The 17,232-nt window shown below is 41.1% G+C and overlaps 1 protein-coding gene across 3 annotated transcripts in view; it reads right to left on the minus strand.

Moving 5' to 3' along the window:
* Positions 1-11,689: 11,689 nt before the first annotated feature.
* The window catches only part of RNASET2 (ribonuclease T2), a 29,217-nt gene continuing 23,674 nt past the window's right edge, over positions 11,690-17,232 (minus strand). For all 3 annotated transcript variants that reach the window (XM_068938943.1, XM_068938945.1, XM_068938944.1), the window contains 3 exons: positions 16,847-16,892; positions 16,570-16,644; positions 11,690-14,180 (listed from right to left, as the gene is read on the minus strand). In XM_068938943.1, coding sequence (XP_068795044.1) covers positions 13,989-14,180; positions 16,570-16,644; positions 16,847-16,892 — 313 coding nt within the window. In that variant the 3' untranslated portion in view covers positions 11,690-13,988. The remainder of the gene's footprint in view (positions 14,181-16,569; positions 16,645-16,846; positions 16,893-17,232) is intronic.

Here is a 17,232-nt window from a genome sequence, read left to right on the forward strand (position 1 = left end):
CGGGACCACGAGGAGGTGACACAGCCAATTTGAGCCCAGATAGTAACTAAGAGAGTCATAGTTACTCCTGCCAGTAACTTCTAGCCAGCAACTTCTAAAGTAACTTCTAGCTTATACCTAAAGCAACTGTTAGCTTAAATGTTCCAGAAAGAATTACATATCTACCATTTCTTTAAAGACAGTCTCTCAAGAAGATCAATGTTAAGTCCTGCATATATCTTTGAATCTTCTTTCAGCTCAGTTAAAATGGGATTTGGAAAATATTAATTTCTCATGTCAGTACGTTCTGATTTTAGTAGCTGCTGATGCAGCTCCCACTCTAATACCACCAGCCTCATTACAAGCAATAATAAAGCCTCACAGTAGCCTCTTGAAAAAAATATATATTATCCTTACTAGGTAGTATCTGAGAAGGAGGCACATGAGACGTTGTATTATTTTCAAAGAGTGTCTTAATCACCTATTATCACTGGAGAGGGAAAGGCTTACCTGAATAATTATAATCACTTAGTATCACAAAAAATAGACAAGTATTGTTTGTGACTCTAGGGTCATCCTTAATCATTTGCAAAACATTTTATAAATTTTGCTGCAGTTTGCCACGTGACATTCCTGTGAAATAATAGACGTTTCTTAGAGAAAGCAATTTAAATCATTTCTGTGACCGTATTATCTTGCAATAACATGACCAGGTAGCTAAAAGTCATGTAGCAGAAACCCCTCCAAGCAAACAGCTGCCCTGAGTTAGATATATATTTACTAGATATATAATTACTAGATCACTCAGACAGCACGCTCCAAATAGCTTTAATAGAGACAAATTTCCTCCGTTATCTCCTGCTCTGCTTGGTTGCAACCAGGAAAATCTGTTCTTGAGCAAAGCATCTGGGCTCCACCATAGATTGCCAGTGGAATAAAGCACCTACTTCAGGCTTGGCTGAGCTGAGCCTATTATCATGCTCTTTACTACTTCATTAGATTTCACAAAACAGGCAAATAGTTATTACAAAGTTCTTCAGTTCATTTGCTTCTTTTTCTCTAAATCTAATTGATTAGATTAATCCTTGTTAATCTGCTGTTTTCAAACCTCTAACACTCAAAGCCTTAGAATCAACACCAAAACATCCTCCAGGAAGACAGACGCTTACCGCAAACTGGCATTTGCTCTCAGCTGCAAAACAATCTCCTGCCTCACAGTGACTTTCAGAGTGTAGAATTTATTTTAGAGAAAACCTCAAACCTCTTGCAAAGTTCTTGTGAAAATGGCTTTGCTGAAATTCTAGCTTTGGACAGATGGTGTGGTCTCTACTGACATTTGGGGGAGGAGGGCTGCACACACGTGTCAGGCTTCACGGCCTCTAGGTAGGATCTCAGTCTTTGGGAGAGCCAGGTACAAGACCTTATTCTACATGTTAAGAGGGAAAGCTTTCCATCCCTGAATATGTCAAATCAAGCAGAACAGAAATTTCTGTGGGAGCAGCATTTCCCTGAAATTTAAGAACTTTTTCCCAGGGCCTGGAGTTCTTAGCTGGTAAGTGCAGCATCAAGACACAGTCTGCAAAATGACTGGACAGCACAGTTTATTTGGATTGAATTCCTTTTAGTTGCAAAACTTTTCAAACAACTCTCGTTTACAAGGTTTTCAAGGACAGCGCAAATTCATCTCCACATAGGCAATACCCATCACTTGGGTAAAACACAATAGCTGAAGTGAGAGTCTTCTTAAAAGTTCTCTAAAAAGGCATGCTGACTTGCCTTGAAGTTATAAATTAGTACATTTTGAAATCAGATATGTGGCACTTTACTTTCAGAGTTCTGTATTTCTCCTGCAGTCATTTTACTTGTAAAGCAGCACCTGTAGGCACAAAACATTATTTATAACTCAGCTCTCTGTCACACAAACCAGCCTGCTGCCAAACGCCTAGCAATGCTGTGCAACAAAAGAGAGCAAATATTGCTGAAAACCTACTTTGCCTAATATATGTAGGACTAAATCAGATTCTGGTCATGGCTGTTTTTTACCTGTCTGTAAGCTGCAGCAAATCACTTGGTCCTTCTGTTTCTGTCCCCCATCTATCCAAACCAGGGTAAGAAGGCTTATTTAAACTCAACATAAGTCCAGATTAGAAGAGCAAATAGGCTCAACATTTCAGAACTGAGTTGTCTGAAATATAGCTGAGGCTTTAATTCAATTACAAAATAAAGCACAGCCCCAAACTGCAATACTCTTGGAACTGCAGCTATCTTGGCTGCATTAGGAATACTTTCTAATGGTTGCTGAAGTCTAGAGGTTGCACTTCTAGACAAGGCTCACTGGAAAATAGAGACTCTGACTTGCAGAAAATGATCGGGTTAGGAAGGTGTTCTTCTAAGCCAGAAAAAAATATGTAGCCAATGAGCAACTGAGATTCAAAAGTGCTTCGGATGACTTCTGAAACAAATTAGCTGTTGCCATCCTGAATAAGACTGGCATGTCAGCTGCTTTGATGGTTTCTCGTTCTGAGCAAATCCCACTTTTCACTGACAAGTTAGAAAAGGTTTCCCAAAACCAAAATGTTTCAAAAAAATTCAAAACTAGCAGAATCTAGCATGCCAAGAGAATGAACTACTTATTGTCATATAAATGACACTAGGTATATGCTTTTTCTCCATTTTAAACTAGCCTAAAATGCTTCTGAGAGCAGTTCACATGGTAGTTAATTCCAGTAAGTATATAAAACCCAGCAGAAAATATGGCAATAAACTGTCTGGTGCAATCAGACTGCATCAAAGCATGCTCTCTATCTCAGAATCTTTGTATCCAACTCACCGCCTGGAATGAATAAAATGAAGACAAAGCCGCTACCTTCTTCCTATGAAAATGTAGCAACTTTTATAAGGCAAAATTACTTCATTAGCATACTTTTTCTCTGCAAAGCTTTCTGCTCTGATCCTTAAATACAAATTCCAGTTGTCTTGGAATACCAACATCTCTCAACAAAAATGACGTTGAGTGTTTTTTGAGATTTCAGGGATTGGTCATGGAAACAATATCTTCATAAAGAATAAGTACCCAAAAAAAGAGAAAACCCTCAGTGTAAACACGAATAATGCCAAAAAACCTAGAAGAAAAGATTGCTGTTACTGAAAACAGGGAGTTGGAACTGGAACTTTACTGTAAGTCATTCATGATGCAAAGGTTATTGATTAGCAAAGTCTGACTGCAATTTGTTCAACCAATAATAAAACTTTACCTTAAAGCAATAGAAGCCTCTAATGCTATAACTGAAGCCAATAGCATTGGCTCGCTGTGCTGCAAAGAGTTTCAGAAAAAGAAATGCTGAACAAGTTTCTGAAAAGCAGCCTCGGTGTGTGGCTTGCTTTCTCTAAAGCCAGTCATGATGCTACTTAATATTTCACTCTGAAATCCTTGGCTGAGTGGAAATAATTTAATTCCAATTCCTTGGCTACAGTGTATTAGTATTACCCCAGCACTGGTAATTGGCTTTTGGCTGTCTTCTTACATTGCAAAAAAAGATAAATATAGTACAAAACTTAGAGAGAAATGAGGAGTGGAACTGGAATCATAAAAAAATTGAATCTGTTTGTATTTAATTAAGTGTACTTTGTATTCCTTATGTCACTGAGCTCTAAATTGCTGGAAGATTCCCAATGTTTTCCACATTAAGCAAACACGACAAACGAAGCATATCAAATATTACTTTTTCTTGCCTTTTTTTTTTCTTCTACCCAGTATACTGGAAGTCACTGGCTGCTGAATCAATTCCTATTGCGTGATCTAGAGTAAAACCTTCTTTCAGTCTCAACATCACAAAGGCAAAATCTTAAAATAGATTGATAAGAAATTGCCAATATGAGCTATATTGTCACAATCCCTGTTTCATTTCACAATGACGTATGATGGCATAATAGTCAGATTACCATAAAACACTAGGATTGAAAAGAGATCTCATTAGAAATGCTTTATGAGGAAGGCAGTACCTTTACAGAATATCAAGGAAGTTCTTTTCTCGCTTAAAATATCTAGCAAAATATTCATTTGAGAAACTGCCATGACTACCTGCAAATTAAGTTCATATAATTCTTCTTCTCTGATTGACTGTCATGAGTCTCTATTTGTCTTGTAAACTGAATATTAATCACTGTGTTCAAAATGACATCAGGTTATTACAGTGTTCAGTGTGTCTAAAATGAGAAGCTATTTAACTGGCTGATTTGCAAATCTGAAGGGACTTCAGAATTTGTATTAAATAGTACAGTATGTATATTTCAAGATTATGGAATTTGCTCCATCTGGCACTCTGTGGTTTATAAAACATGATGCCAGTAATTAAAATTTCCACCACTGACCACTGGTGGTTTCCACTGGAGTTCACCTGGAGAAGTGAAAAGTGCTTATCAGATTTGAAGTGTGGGATCCAAAAAAAGAATGAGTGCCTCTTGTGAGATTTGAAGGAATTTAGCTATGCAAAAAAAATAAATAAATAAATAAATAAATCTAATCTTAGGAAACTAGGTCACCTGTCACCTAGTCCTGCAAGGACCTCACTCCCACCATTGCACTTCGATGTGCCCCAGGCACTTAAAGTTTTCTTCCCACAGGCAACCCATCTGGGTGAGGTGGAGAAACTCAGCACCTGCTGCTCTTCTGCCTGGCCAGCTTATTCCTTCACCTACAACTGCTGTGGGGCCCACAACCCGTCTCACCTATGCCAATGGGGTGAAGCTCCTCACTAAAGACAGCAGCCCTCATTTTTAGTACAGAGCAGGAAGTGCAGGTGCTGGTGTTGTACCAGCTGGTGGTGAGTGGAAGACCAGTCCAAGCCACGGGAGAGGAAGCTGCTGCCCTCTTCCCTCTGCAGGGTAAAACAAGGACAGGGGCTCCTTTTTTTCCCTGTGAGTGCCCAAATCACCAGGCTGGGGGCTTTTTAGTAGGGAGGTCCTTCTGAGTCCCTCCTTGTGCAGCTGGAAAGAAAACCAGCCACAATTGCTTAAAGCAGTGGGAAGTCCTGGGTTCCCATCTCTGCTTCAAAACTTGCTTCTGCATTTTCTCCAGCAGCTGTTTACAACAGCAGAGACCTCTCTAGGGTGACTAGAGGAGGGTGGCTGTGCCATATGGCTTGGCAGTGTGTACTCACACCAGCCAGCACTGTCCTGGATCCGGCCCAGTGCTTCCATACCTGTTTAAACCCAAAATGCTTGGAGGGGAGGACCACCAGCCTGACATGCCCCCGTGCCACCTTGAAAAGGGGCTGGGTTTAAGGCTCAGCCCAGCTATCACATTAATTACCCCTGTGCAGTGCCATGCAGTTCCCAGAGCAGGCATCCGTAGCAGTAAGCTGAGCAGCGTCGCCACGCTGGCCGGACAACGCACCATGGCCGGCCACACCACGTAGCCGATAGCCCGTTCTCTGAGGCAGCTGGCATGCTCCCAAGCCTGTGGGCTAGCTGGGCGGACCGCAGCAGTGCTGCGGCGGAGGCTGGGCAGGACTAGCCTGGCAGCTCACGCCCCCCTGCGCAGACTCCACACCCCGAGCCCGCTGCCTGGGCTGTGCAGAGGCACATATCGCACCACCACCACTTCCGTGTTGGTCCGTGTCCCCAGCTGTGCTGTCCTGGCCCAGTGGCCAGGAGAAGAGGCCACATATGTGGCCGTGCAGTGCTGGGGTAAGTCAGGCTTAGCTTGCTACAGCCATATCAGATCTTTCCCTAAAGATACCCACAACACCTGGGCTGTGTGACCACAGACAGGAGGCTCAGCTTATGGTACCACCCTCTGATCTGACCTCCTTTGAGTCTACAGTATATAGCAATACGTATATTATGTACGCAGTGTAAGCATGGGTACTGCCTCCAAAAGCCAGGACTTTTTTAAGCATTTAAACTCTAATTGCTTGCCCAGACGTAGGGAGGATGAAATGCCCCTCTGCAAACAACAAGTGCATGGAAGTCCCACTTAATTTGTGTGAGGCTTAAAAAAATCATCAGACTTCAAGTTGAAATTCACTTACAAAGGGATAGCACCAGGGCTAAGTAAAAATACCCAGATATTCCAATTTCCCAGTTTTTTCTTGTGCCCAGATAGATGACACTATCCAAGTAATTTTTTCTGTTTAAATAATAGTGTAGGTCCCAGACTGTTAACTGATTTAGTGAATATCCATTTTTGCCATCTTTTTCAATTTTTTGAGATATGGCTCTTGGTCAGGTGTGAGTATGACAGCAGGCCTGTTAATCAGTCAGACTTGCCAGAAAAACAGATGCCATCAGCCAGAACAGCTTAACTGTAGCTCTAGAACACAAGATATAACAAATAAATGATTAAAAGCTATTGATGAGCACACCTACCTTCCTCCAGACCTCCAGTGATCCTGGAATCTCTCAAAACAAAAGGCTAATAGAAAGACTTCCAGGAAAAACAAAAGAAAAGAAAAGAAAAGAAAAAAAGAAAGTAGGTATTTCACATATTTTTGTCCAATGCCTGGTAAGAGATTTTTCTCCACTAGAGAGATCTTCATCTCTGGTGGAGATACTCTCCACTGGAGTATCTTTATACTTCGAGAGATGTAACTCGAGAGATTACTTCCTAATACCAGCATGAGCAGCTGCTATTTATAAAATAGTTATTTTAGTGAGATAGTGGCATAATAAGCTGAGAACATTTGAGCACCCAGGAGATAAGTGTTGTTCCCACTTTACCTAACAACCGCCCCTCAGTCAGCTCACCTTCTGGCTCACAGCCCTGCCACAAACGCACGCCCCAGGCATTAGGCAAATGCCTGAAAAATAGGGTGTATGAGGAGGTTAAGTCTAAAGGGACACTCTCTTCCCTATGTGGCTTTGGACACTAACCCATAATAGCTGGCACTGAAGAACCGATAGCACGAGACATCTGGCCACATGCAGTCTTCGTGGTCAGTTTAACCTAGGAAATCTTTACCACAGAAATGCATCTGTGGAAGACTGATGGGCTAAAGTGAGAGTGCTCAAGTGATCTGTCAGCCTTTCCTGCCAAGGGGCAGCATTATACCTCTGGCGGAAGGGTGCAGAGCTTCTTCCCTCTCAGCTGAGAGCTTTGGAAACAGAGAAACGCCTCTCGCCGGAGCCGACAACGGCAAGTTTTAATTAACAACACTAGGTAGAAGTAAGTAATCTAACAGAAGGTACCTACAGGGATGCATCAGACTTGTTTATAGTGATTATAATTTTTATAGGGTAAAAGTGCTATGTTTTTAATTCTTGGTAATTTTGTTCTGGCTTGCCTTCTTTACATGCAGAGCATGGGTTTTTAATACAAACAATAATTGTGTGAGTTCTAGAAAAATCTTAGGTGAACAGCCTGTTTCCTAAAGAGTGAGGTTCTACTCAGAAGAGTATTTCTTACAAACAGCAAATAGTGTTGTTCAGCCTGCTCAAGAATTTTCTCACCAAGTTTGATCACTTTAGTAGCGCTTTTTTAATAAAAGATTTTGGAACATCAGTTCTTCAAACTGAGTACTGATTCTGAATGTCAGTGCTGTGATTTTTGTGCTGAATGTGCTGATAGGGATCATATCATTAGTCTGTGTGCGTTTCTGGGCTTAGTTGCTCTCGAGGTCTATCTAATCCTTGCCCTATCTGTGACCATCCAGCATATTTTGGAAAAAGGAGTAACAAACACCACAGCACATCAATATAAAATAGTCTGCTCATCTCCCATATCAGGTTTTACTTATCCTGCATTTTGTATTTACCCAAAAAATCTCCAAAGCACAAGAATCTGAAATCCCTCCCAAAATGCATTATTTATATCTGCTCTGGGTGATCTATGGCCCAGCTTCCTGTAGCAGGGAACCGTTATGCACAGGAAGGCATGAGATAAGCCTTGCGAAGGAAGCTGCCTAAGCAGCAAAACAGTCTGAATTCAAAAGAAACGTAGCATTGCTTGTCATTGATTGCTCTGCTGCTGGGACAGTGACTTGCAAAGTCCTAACTCTCCTCCTGCATCATCAGTATTACCGTTAGGCACCAATACTATTGCCAACAGCAGCACTACGCTTCTATGACCTTGGCTTGGTGCTGCTCAGAGCCAGATCCAAACAGTACAGGTGCCTAAGTTGCAACCCCAGTAGCACTGAGGTGCCCAGGTTCAAGAACGCAACCCCCCACATCCTCCTTCTTCACAGCAAGAGCCAGCACTTGCCTCTTTACTTTTATAGATATTTAGACTATTTACATTTGCTGGACTTAAATCTGCAGTGCACTAACCACCTGTTTGGGCACCACACTCCTGCCACCTTAGTGAGATTTGTGTATGACAGAGGGGGTCCTTCCTCTTTTTCTTCCGATGGGCAGCACCTAGGACAGGGGCACAGACGCTCGCCAGCACCTGTGGGACCTGCACTGAGGACAGTGGAGAGGGGACACTCCAGAGGACTGTGTCACCTCCATTCTGGCCTGACAGACAGGGCTGTGTCACAGCTGGGCAATGGTTCCTCCTATCGTTTGTCCTCTGCAGCGGCAGATCAGCTGTCTGATGGTGAGAAGAGTCGGCTCACACTCACTTTGTACGTAGTCCTGAGTCATAACTTACCTCACTAAGCTAGAAGGTTTGGGGCCTGAGTTATGAAGCTGTGTGTCAGGTCAGGGCTTGGACACGGCTTTAAACACAATATCCATGCACCAAAAGAACACATCTCTTGGTGTGCATACAGATGTTACACTTTTGCCTGGGTTGAACGTCTAGATACCTATCTCCTGCCTGTGTTTTGGGATTCACAGGCTTCAGCCATGTCTAGATCCCCTCTGGTGTCAATCTAATAGTAGAGGACCTAGAGCTCACCTGCTGCTCCCAAACCACTCTGAGCATAGCAGAAAGTATCACAGCTCTTACACACGTGCCCATGTGCCAGCCAAGTGGTCGACCACTATTTGTTTGGGAAGCAGGGTACCTCTGTTCTTAGCCTACTGGGGTTCAAAACCACATCCTCCGCTTCCACAGGAAGGTGTCATGCTCATCTGTGTAACAACACAGCGGTGGCTGCTTTTTGCAGCCCCCTCGTCCCAAATCCCCCATCCCGACTTGGAGCTGGGCCACTACGCAGCCCAGAAACACACAGCACAGGCCAGGGAAAGAGTGAGAGCAAAGAAAGGAGACCCTGCTCGTTGTCTAGAAAGAGGGGCTGTCCTTGGAAAGGGGACAGCCTGTACACTCACCCTGCCCCCAAGGAACACCCATGCATGTTGCGTGAGAGAGCACAGGAACACAGGATAGAAACAGGCAAAGTCCCTTTGTGGAATCTGTGACCAGTGTTTTAAAGTACTGAGACTGTACAAACAACTCTGCTGTTGGGATTTAGTTAATTTACTTAACTAAAAAAGTATAAAACTCCCATCTTCTCCAGGCTGTGTTGATTTTATCTTGTTCTAAAGAACGGCCATATGCTTAAGGAAGTGAGTGACACGTTTCAGAGCTGAAGTGATTCTTAAGGCTGCCAATATCCATTTATTTTTTACCTCTAGTATTTAAATTGTGTCAATCTAACTTTTGAAACCATATACACTCTGATGAAAAGCAACTGCCAAGATTGGTAACTGGCTGTGAGCCATTGTTAGAGGCAAATACAATACCTCAGGTACGTCCCTTAGAACAGGACTCAAGCATCTGTGAGATTATTTTTCCACCCACTTGAACTTATCATTCATTAATCACTTTTTAGTCTGTAGCAGGTTGTTGTTTAGCATGTTGGCTTTGTTATATCCCTCCCTTCCTCTCCCTTTCCCATTTCAGATTATGCAGCTTCTCCTCAAAGTTTTAAATTTTATCACCTCCCTCACACTCCTTGCATTTGAAAACGAGGTTGAAATGTGCATGGAAGTTATGCTCTCTACTCTGTCACAGAGGTTGGTAGTTTCTGAGTCTTTTTGATATTTGCTGACTCTCTATTTGGCAAGAGTCAGCTTTATCTTCGAGCATCTCATTGCCAAGACTGTTGGTGGCTGTGTCACTTCCTTCTGAAGAATGTATTTGCACTTGTTTGCTTGGCTTAAATTAATATATTACACTTGAGAACTGCAGAGAACTGCTGTACAGTAAATTTTGTCTTCCTAAGCGTTATTTGGCATTATTATAATGGAATATATAATTTATAGTGCAATTAAAGGAACCCACCAGGCTATTGATTCAAGCTTCCATTAAGCAAACCTCTGCACAAGAACCAATAACTCTATTATTGCTTTCAAGTTTGAGCTTTCCTTGCAGCTGATAGGCAACTGTGAAGAGGACTGAGGAACTGGAACACAACTGCAGAAAATCAGGCGAAACCAAATCACTTATTTGACAGCAGAGTACGTGACTGGATTTTACGGGATTTTTTTCCTACTGCCTGCGCTCACCCAAGATGACAGTATTTACAGTGAGATTTTGAGACTTCTATTATTCTAATTAAGAACTGTGTTTGTGACAGAACCAGTTACTGGAAAGTATTGACCAAGATGTTTGTGAGATCGTCTGATGGCGCTTATCAACCTCTGTTCCCACTTCCCTCACTGGTGATTAGCATAACAAATGAGGATACAGCACAGCAGTCTGAGAACTTTGAAAGGAAAAGGAGAACAAGGAATTTCAAAGGACCAAAAAAAATCTAAAACATAAAAAAAGCATGATTTTGAGGAATAGATGAGTCTTGTTTCTTTAATAAGCTTATGATGAGAGTTATAAGTTAATGTTCATAACGGGCTTTCACTCTGTGTAGTCCATATAAAACCTACGCACCATTTAAGTACTACCTAAGAGTTGAGGGGAGATTTTTTGAAGTGCATCAGTCGTGGGCTGGTCCTTTAGAGAGAAATGATCTTTTTTTTCTCCAACAAGTCTTTGTTTTCTTCTGTGCAAAGATAATTCTTGTGATTAGAAGGAAAAATAATACTGACTTCAAAAGGATTCCACAAAAAAACCCAAGTACCTTTCTAATCTTTTCAAGCACTTTAGCTCATGCTAAAGTAGCATGCAAATACCACCACCGCAGCCTGCGCAGGGGTCTGAGGAAGAGCACAGCCGAGCTGGGTAGCACAGACCCGAGCTGGGTAGCTGGGCAGCATGAGGTTAGCGTCACAGATATCATTGTAGCATTGGCACTTAATAATTCTGGCACTGTTTATATACTGTGTGTATTTAGAACTGTAATATCATTATATCACCCACACTAATGTTACTCATCACTGGCTGGTCAGTAGTGTGCAGATACTGCTGACTGTCAGTCTCGGAGACAGGAACTGAACAGAGGAATTTCAGCTTTCCAGAGCTCAGCCCAGCTGTAGTGCCCTGACTCCGTCCTGTGCCTCTGTGTATTAGATCCATATCATGGCATACAGTAGTCTTAATAACAAAAGAGAGTAAAGCTCTGTGCGGAATCACAAATGGTAAAATGAGAAACTTGGAAATTGCTCACACAGAAGTGGAAGAATCCCATTTACCAGAATTCATTCCTGATATGCAAAGTCCAGTAACAGAAAACTCAGGGAAAAATTTCAAGAAGCTTTTCAGTTCTATGCATTTAGCACATTGTTTAAATCTGGGCTTGCAACAAAAAACTTCAAAAAAAGCCCAGCCTGATGAGAAGAGCATGGAATTAAAATATCTTTTTCTGAATGTAACATTTAATACAAATTTTAAATAGGACCCTAAAAGTAGCAGGCCGTGATTCTGTCATTATATATATATTTTTTTATTAGCTTTTGAGTACTGACAATTTAATACTAGCACAGTTCCTGAATAAAGCAATCCAGTACTACTGCTATTGATTGAAAACAGATGTGCTATATTCAATATACAACAAACATATATACATATTGAAATTTTAGAAAGTGTTGTCTGCAAAGTTCCCCTCTTATTATTAGAACATTACCTACAATTAATAAAACTAACCCTGGAGAAACTATTGAATCAGCACAACACTTCCAAAAGGCAACATATTTTTCCTCTTTCACTGCCTCTCCCTGAAACATGTCCAAAACAATACTGATAAAGCAATAGATTATTTCTGGTCTTTGATTCAACTTTGTGCGCTCAGAATGCATGCAGAGTTCCCACTGAGTTCAGCTGCAACGCTACAGACAGAACCAACAGCAGCAGTCATCCTGTTATGCTTTGCTGAAAAAAGATTTAACAGGGAAATTTAGCCTAGCCATCCCAAAGTCACTCAAAAACACTTATCATATTTAATATAATCAAACAGGCCTTGAAGCCAGTTCACCCAAAAATATTAACCTACTTAAAGCAGCAGCGAATTCATTGCTATATATGCCAGGTACCACATGTTATATTCTCAGCCCTTTCCCTTCAAAATTCTCCATTTGTGACCAGTAAGATCAATTTCAAATACTTCTAATAGGAGGACCCTAATGGTGGAGGAAGAAGAACAGGCTATTTCTGAAAAACTGGGTTGATTTTAAAGGTTTTATAGCATACTTTAAAAATACATTATGTTAGTATATTCCCCCTCTTAGGAGGGAAGACAAATTTGGAAAGAGAAGCCCTTGCTCCCTTAAAAGGCACAATGGAGTACAGAACATACTCCTTTACTGGATTTCCTTTCTTTCTTTCTTTCTTTTCTTTTTTTTTTTTTTTTAAAGCAAGATCTCTGTGTTTCTACAGAAAGGACTCAAAAAATTGACAGCATTCTGCAATGGCAAGGTAACAGAGCCTAAAATGAATGGTGGTACAGAGACAGCAGCAGCAGAAAATGAGAGTATATGAAAGATTTCTAAAACTAAGACGACATAGTAGTTTTTGTTCCTAACACTGCATTTCATGTTTTTCAAGTAATATTTTTCTAGCAGATGGCTCCTTGAGCCATAATGTCTTTGAGACACAATTTGGGACACCTGCATCAACACAGCTCTGCATAGCGGATGTTATCCAAATTTGGTCCCATTTGAAAACTTTTGTTACATATTATTAATTATTATTGGACAGGGATGGGCTATTGCCAACATTCGTACTTCTCACTGAAAATCTTACAGTATTTACTATTTTTCCTATAAAAAGCTGTTTCTTGGAACCAAGTGATTATGTGAAAATCTCATATTTTTAAATGAATTTCAGCCACTCACATCTATGTAGAAGTGCTAAATGCTCAAATGGGATGAAAACTTAAGAATAAATACCATGTTTCAATGGCATAACATTATTTTCCTATACTAGCACGTAAGACTGGTAGTTCTTTATGAGCGTATGGAGTTACTGAGGCAAACTCAAGTCTAAGGATAGGAGAGCCTGCAAATAAAAAGCTTTTTGGGGTCCTGAGAAAGGCACCCATAACCAGCGGTGACAAAAGCTGGTGAACGTTACTTCGTTCACTAAGAAGTTGTGCAGAAGTTGTCATCTTTGGTCCTCAGTGACCTCTGGGTAAGAAAAGGTTTAATGCCTCAGAGGACGTAGCCTCTGTTCAGCACTTCTGGAGAGCAAAAGAAATGATATAATACCCGCTACAGAAAGCGGCGGGTATTCTGTGTGAGAAAGGATCTCCAGACAGGTTTCGAAGTTCTTCTGCGTAACGATATTTCTTTCCCAAGAAATTGTAATCTCATCTTGTAGAGATGAGCATCTTTTTGGAACAAAGGATGACTTAATCTCCCTGGCTCACTGGCAAAAAATAGAAGAAAGTGGCTAATGTGGCAGACTTAACTGCAAACGAAAGTAAGAAGTCACACTTCTCTTTTGAACATTGATTCAACTGTACACGAGCCAAAAAAAATCCAGACAAAACTGAAAATCAGATTCCGACTCCATCAATACCAGAACAACAATCCAAGACTTCAACCTCCTGTAACTCACAATACAATGTGGACCGTTCTCCTTTAACAGGAGGAGGAGCACATTCTGCTTCCAGCAGAAATCCTCATAGCATGCCAATGATAATGGACAGGTTTTGCCAAGTCAAGACTGCTTTTTAAGGTATAATGTTAAAAGGGTTTTTGTTTAAAAAGTTTTTCACACTCTTGTGGTTTCATTTGTGACCTTGGACCTGTGAAGGGTAGTAGGTAGGGAGAGTATCATTGCAGACAGACAACTCCCCCGTTCCAAGCTGCAAGCCAGCCTGCATTCGCTCAGATCCACCCGTCGGTTCTGTGCAGTTTCTCAGTTCTAAGTCTTTGGTGAAGCAGAATTCAATCTGGCCAATTGTTTGTGCTTTTTCACCCTAGAAACAGGAATAATGAGATCAGCTTGTTGTGGAGAGGAAAACAGACTAACTCTTCAGATATATTTGCTTTAGGTAGACTATACAGTAGTGCTTATTTGTAGGTTTGTCACTTAAAAAACATGAGGGAGAGACAGGTAAGAGAGGTTATCCGCTTTGAACAGCTTATAGCACACACTCGTCTTATAAGGAGCAAGCACACAAGGAAACACATTCCAGCATCCCAATTCGGAAACATCTTGGGGAATCTGACTAGTGAGTCTCGCTACGAAATGTTGCGACACAGATTATCTTCGCATTTACCAAGTCTGCACAGTATGCAGAAGCTGTTTATCCTAATGATGAGCTCTGGCTGAACTCTGAGAATATTAAAGGAAATGTCTGACCTGGAAAGCCTCCTTTCAGCAACCCTTCCATAACAGGATGGGAATTGAGGCACAGACAATTCTCCAGAAAGGAGAAAGTAAAATTTTTACAAAAGCTTGTACTGAGAAGAACACAAGAGCAGTCTGTCAAAAATAGCAGAGATGTAATTTTTGAACTGCAAGACAGACTAGGAAGAAATACCTTGGCCATAAAAAAGGAAGGAAGGCATGGAAACCGTATGCAGGAAAGGAGATTATGAGAAAAGCCCAAAGAATGGACAGGTGTGACAAAGAAGTGCATGTGGAAAACATTGCTTTTGAAACTGCTAAGCAGGACAAAATCTATGTACAAAACAACAGTGGGGTTTTTCTGTTTGTTTAAGAAACCTAATAACACAGCAAATGTATAATATATTTCAGGCATCTGAGTTCCTTGATAAGGCAGGCTGGCACCTCAGGCAACTACAAGGCTGGATCTCTGAAAATGACTATAACTGGGGTGTCCTCTTTCCTCTCCATCACCCGTTAGCTTCAGCTGTTAAGCACAGGAGATTCAAACTGTGAAATTACTTTCACATATTTTGAACAGTATCCCGATTACACTTAAAGTGATGGTAGAACTACAGTGAATGTAAACAGAGCTAAAATTTGGGCTTTGCGTTAGCTCTATTTTTCTTCAACATCAAGAGATGGGTGAGCGTGCAGCTGACATTCAACCCCTATTTTTTTGGTGTTTAAATAACTTAAAAATATATTTTGATTTAGTTTTAACCTATAATTCTTTTTTACGCAAAGCAACATCTGAGCATAAAGGCCTCAGAGCATTGCTAAAGCAAATGAACTGACAACACAAGAGCTATTAAACACCAACAGCAACTGCATCTTGGCAAACGCTCACAAAACTGCCGTCTGTGTATTTGCAATAACTCTGTGAAGTGTTTTGTAGTAAACCACTTTTATCGAGCTGAGACAATAAGGGGCCCCTTGTAAGAGGAAGAGCTATCTTCTTTCTCTCTGTCTTTTATTCATTTACTTTTTTTAAAGCAGAGCCACCTTACTGCATCAGGGAAGTGAGTGCTACACAGCTTACCCATGTAACTGTCTAGAGTATTATTTTTCAAAGGCACTTTGGGTTCAGATATGCAGACCTGTGTTTTTAGCAGCGGTACGCTGTCTCTGGGTACCATGTTTTCCACTGCATTGTGGCTCACAGCCCAATCATTGGCAAGAAAAGGGAAAGGGAGATCAAAATGTTAGACAGTGTTGCTGGAAAGAAAAGACTACGGTCATCCGCTGAAGCTCAAAAGACCTTTTTACACCTCTTCAGGTAGGGTTTTTTGAGAAGAGCCCGAGACAAGTCTCTGAATTATTTTACTTCTGAGGGATTCTGTTCACTCCGTAACTTCTTCAAGCAAAATATATGAGCTACTCCCAGTGAAGGACAGACAACCACCGCTTCGATAGGTAGTACAACTGTCAAGGCCTGCAGTCACAGGCTCCTTTCTGATCACGGCTATTAGTCCTAGTAATTTCCTTTATGGTGATTACGGTTTAGCAGGAGGAGCAGAGAGTGCTCAGCTACAGCCTCACCTCTAGCCTGATAGTTACGGCATTCACCTAAAAGCTGCAAAAGAGATGCAGGTTCAAGCCCTTTTGAGATGAAGGCGGTTTTCAAACCCAGTGCTCCCACTTTCTGAGGGAGTATACTAATAACAAGGTTATTAGATGAAGAGTGGGCACTTCCTGCACTAGTTGTATTTATGCATTATAAAAGGCTCCAGCAACAGTAACATAAGCTGAACTCAGCGATGCCAGTGTGTAGGCAACATTTTTATGAACTTGACTCTAAGAATTCAGCAATATCGATCTAATTTGCAAAGAGCTGCAAACACAAGGAACATGCAGACCTAAGTTTCCACATGTTGAAGACCTTTCAGTCTTGTTTTGCTTTTGTTATATGATAAGTAAGGCTCCTTTTTAAGAAAAGGGTTTTTTGTTTTTGTGGGGTTTTTTTAATTGTTTACCTCTTCTGGAGGAAGACATTGGATCTTTGGTGTTACACCATAACAACTTGTGAGAGCTTCTTTTATGGCAGTCATCTGAAAGATTTAAAAATTCGGATAAATTAAGAAGTCACTAGCACCTTTTCCAACAGTTCCCACATTTGTAAGTTAACAAAAACTCTTAGATAAAGCACAGCTCTAAAGAACTATACAATTAAGAGACATCACTTCCTCTTTAGAAATTAAGCTGAGAAAAGTACATACACATGATTCTGTTTCATAAAAGATTGCCTCTTACCTTGTAATATGTACTGCCTGGCTTTATCCCAGCTTTCAGGAGATAACTGAAACAAAGATAAAACACTTTTCATGATTCCTGTATGCAAATATAACTTCGTAACCACTAGATAAATGGATAGAATTAGTGAGAACTTGGCAAGCATTACAGTGAGGGAGAGCAAGGGAAACTTGTTTTCCGTCCTCTGCCGGGCCTAGGTAAGCCTCTCTTTTCTGACAAGCCTCTTCACCACCCTACCTGGCAGGGTCAGCAAGAACTCCCTACCCTACCTATTCAGAAGAGCTGGAAGAGGTAAGTCTTCAGATGCGGCTAGGGAAAGGGCAATACTGTTTTCATCTGCTGGATCTTCCTACTGCTCTTTTGAGTGTCAGGTAGGAGTTACAGCT

Source organism: Struthio camelus, chromosome 3 (assembly GCF_040807025.1).
Source record: "Struthio camelus isolate bStrCam1 chromosome 3, bStrCam1.hap1, whole genome shotgun sequence".
Classification (NCBI taxonomy): Eukaryota; Metazoa; Chordata; class Aves; order Struthioniformes; family Struthionidae; genus Struthio; species Struthio camelus.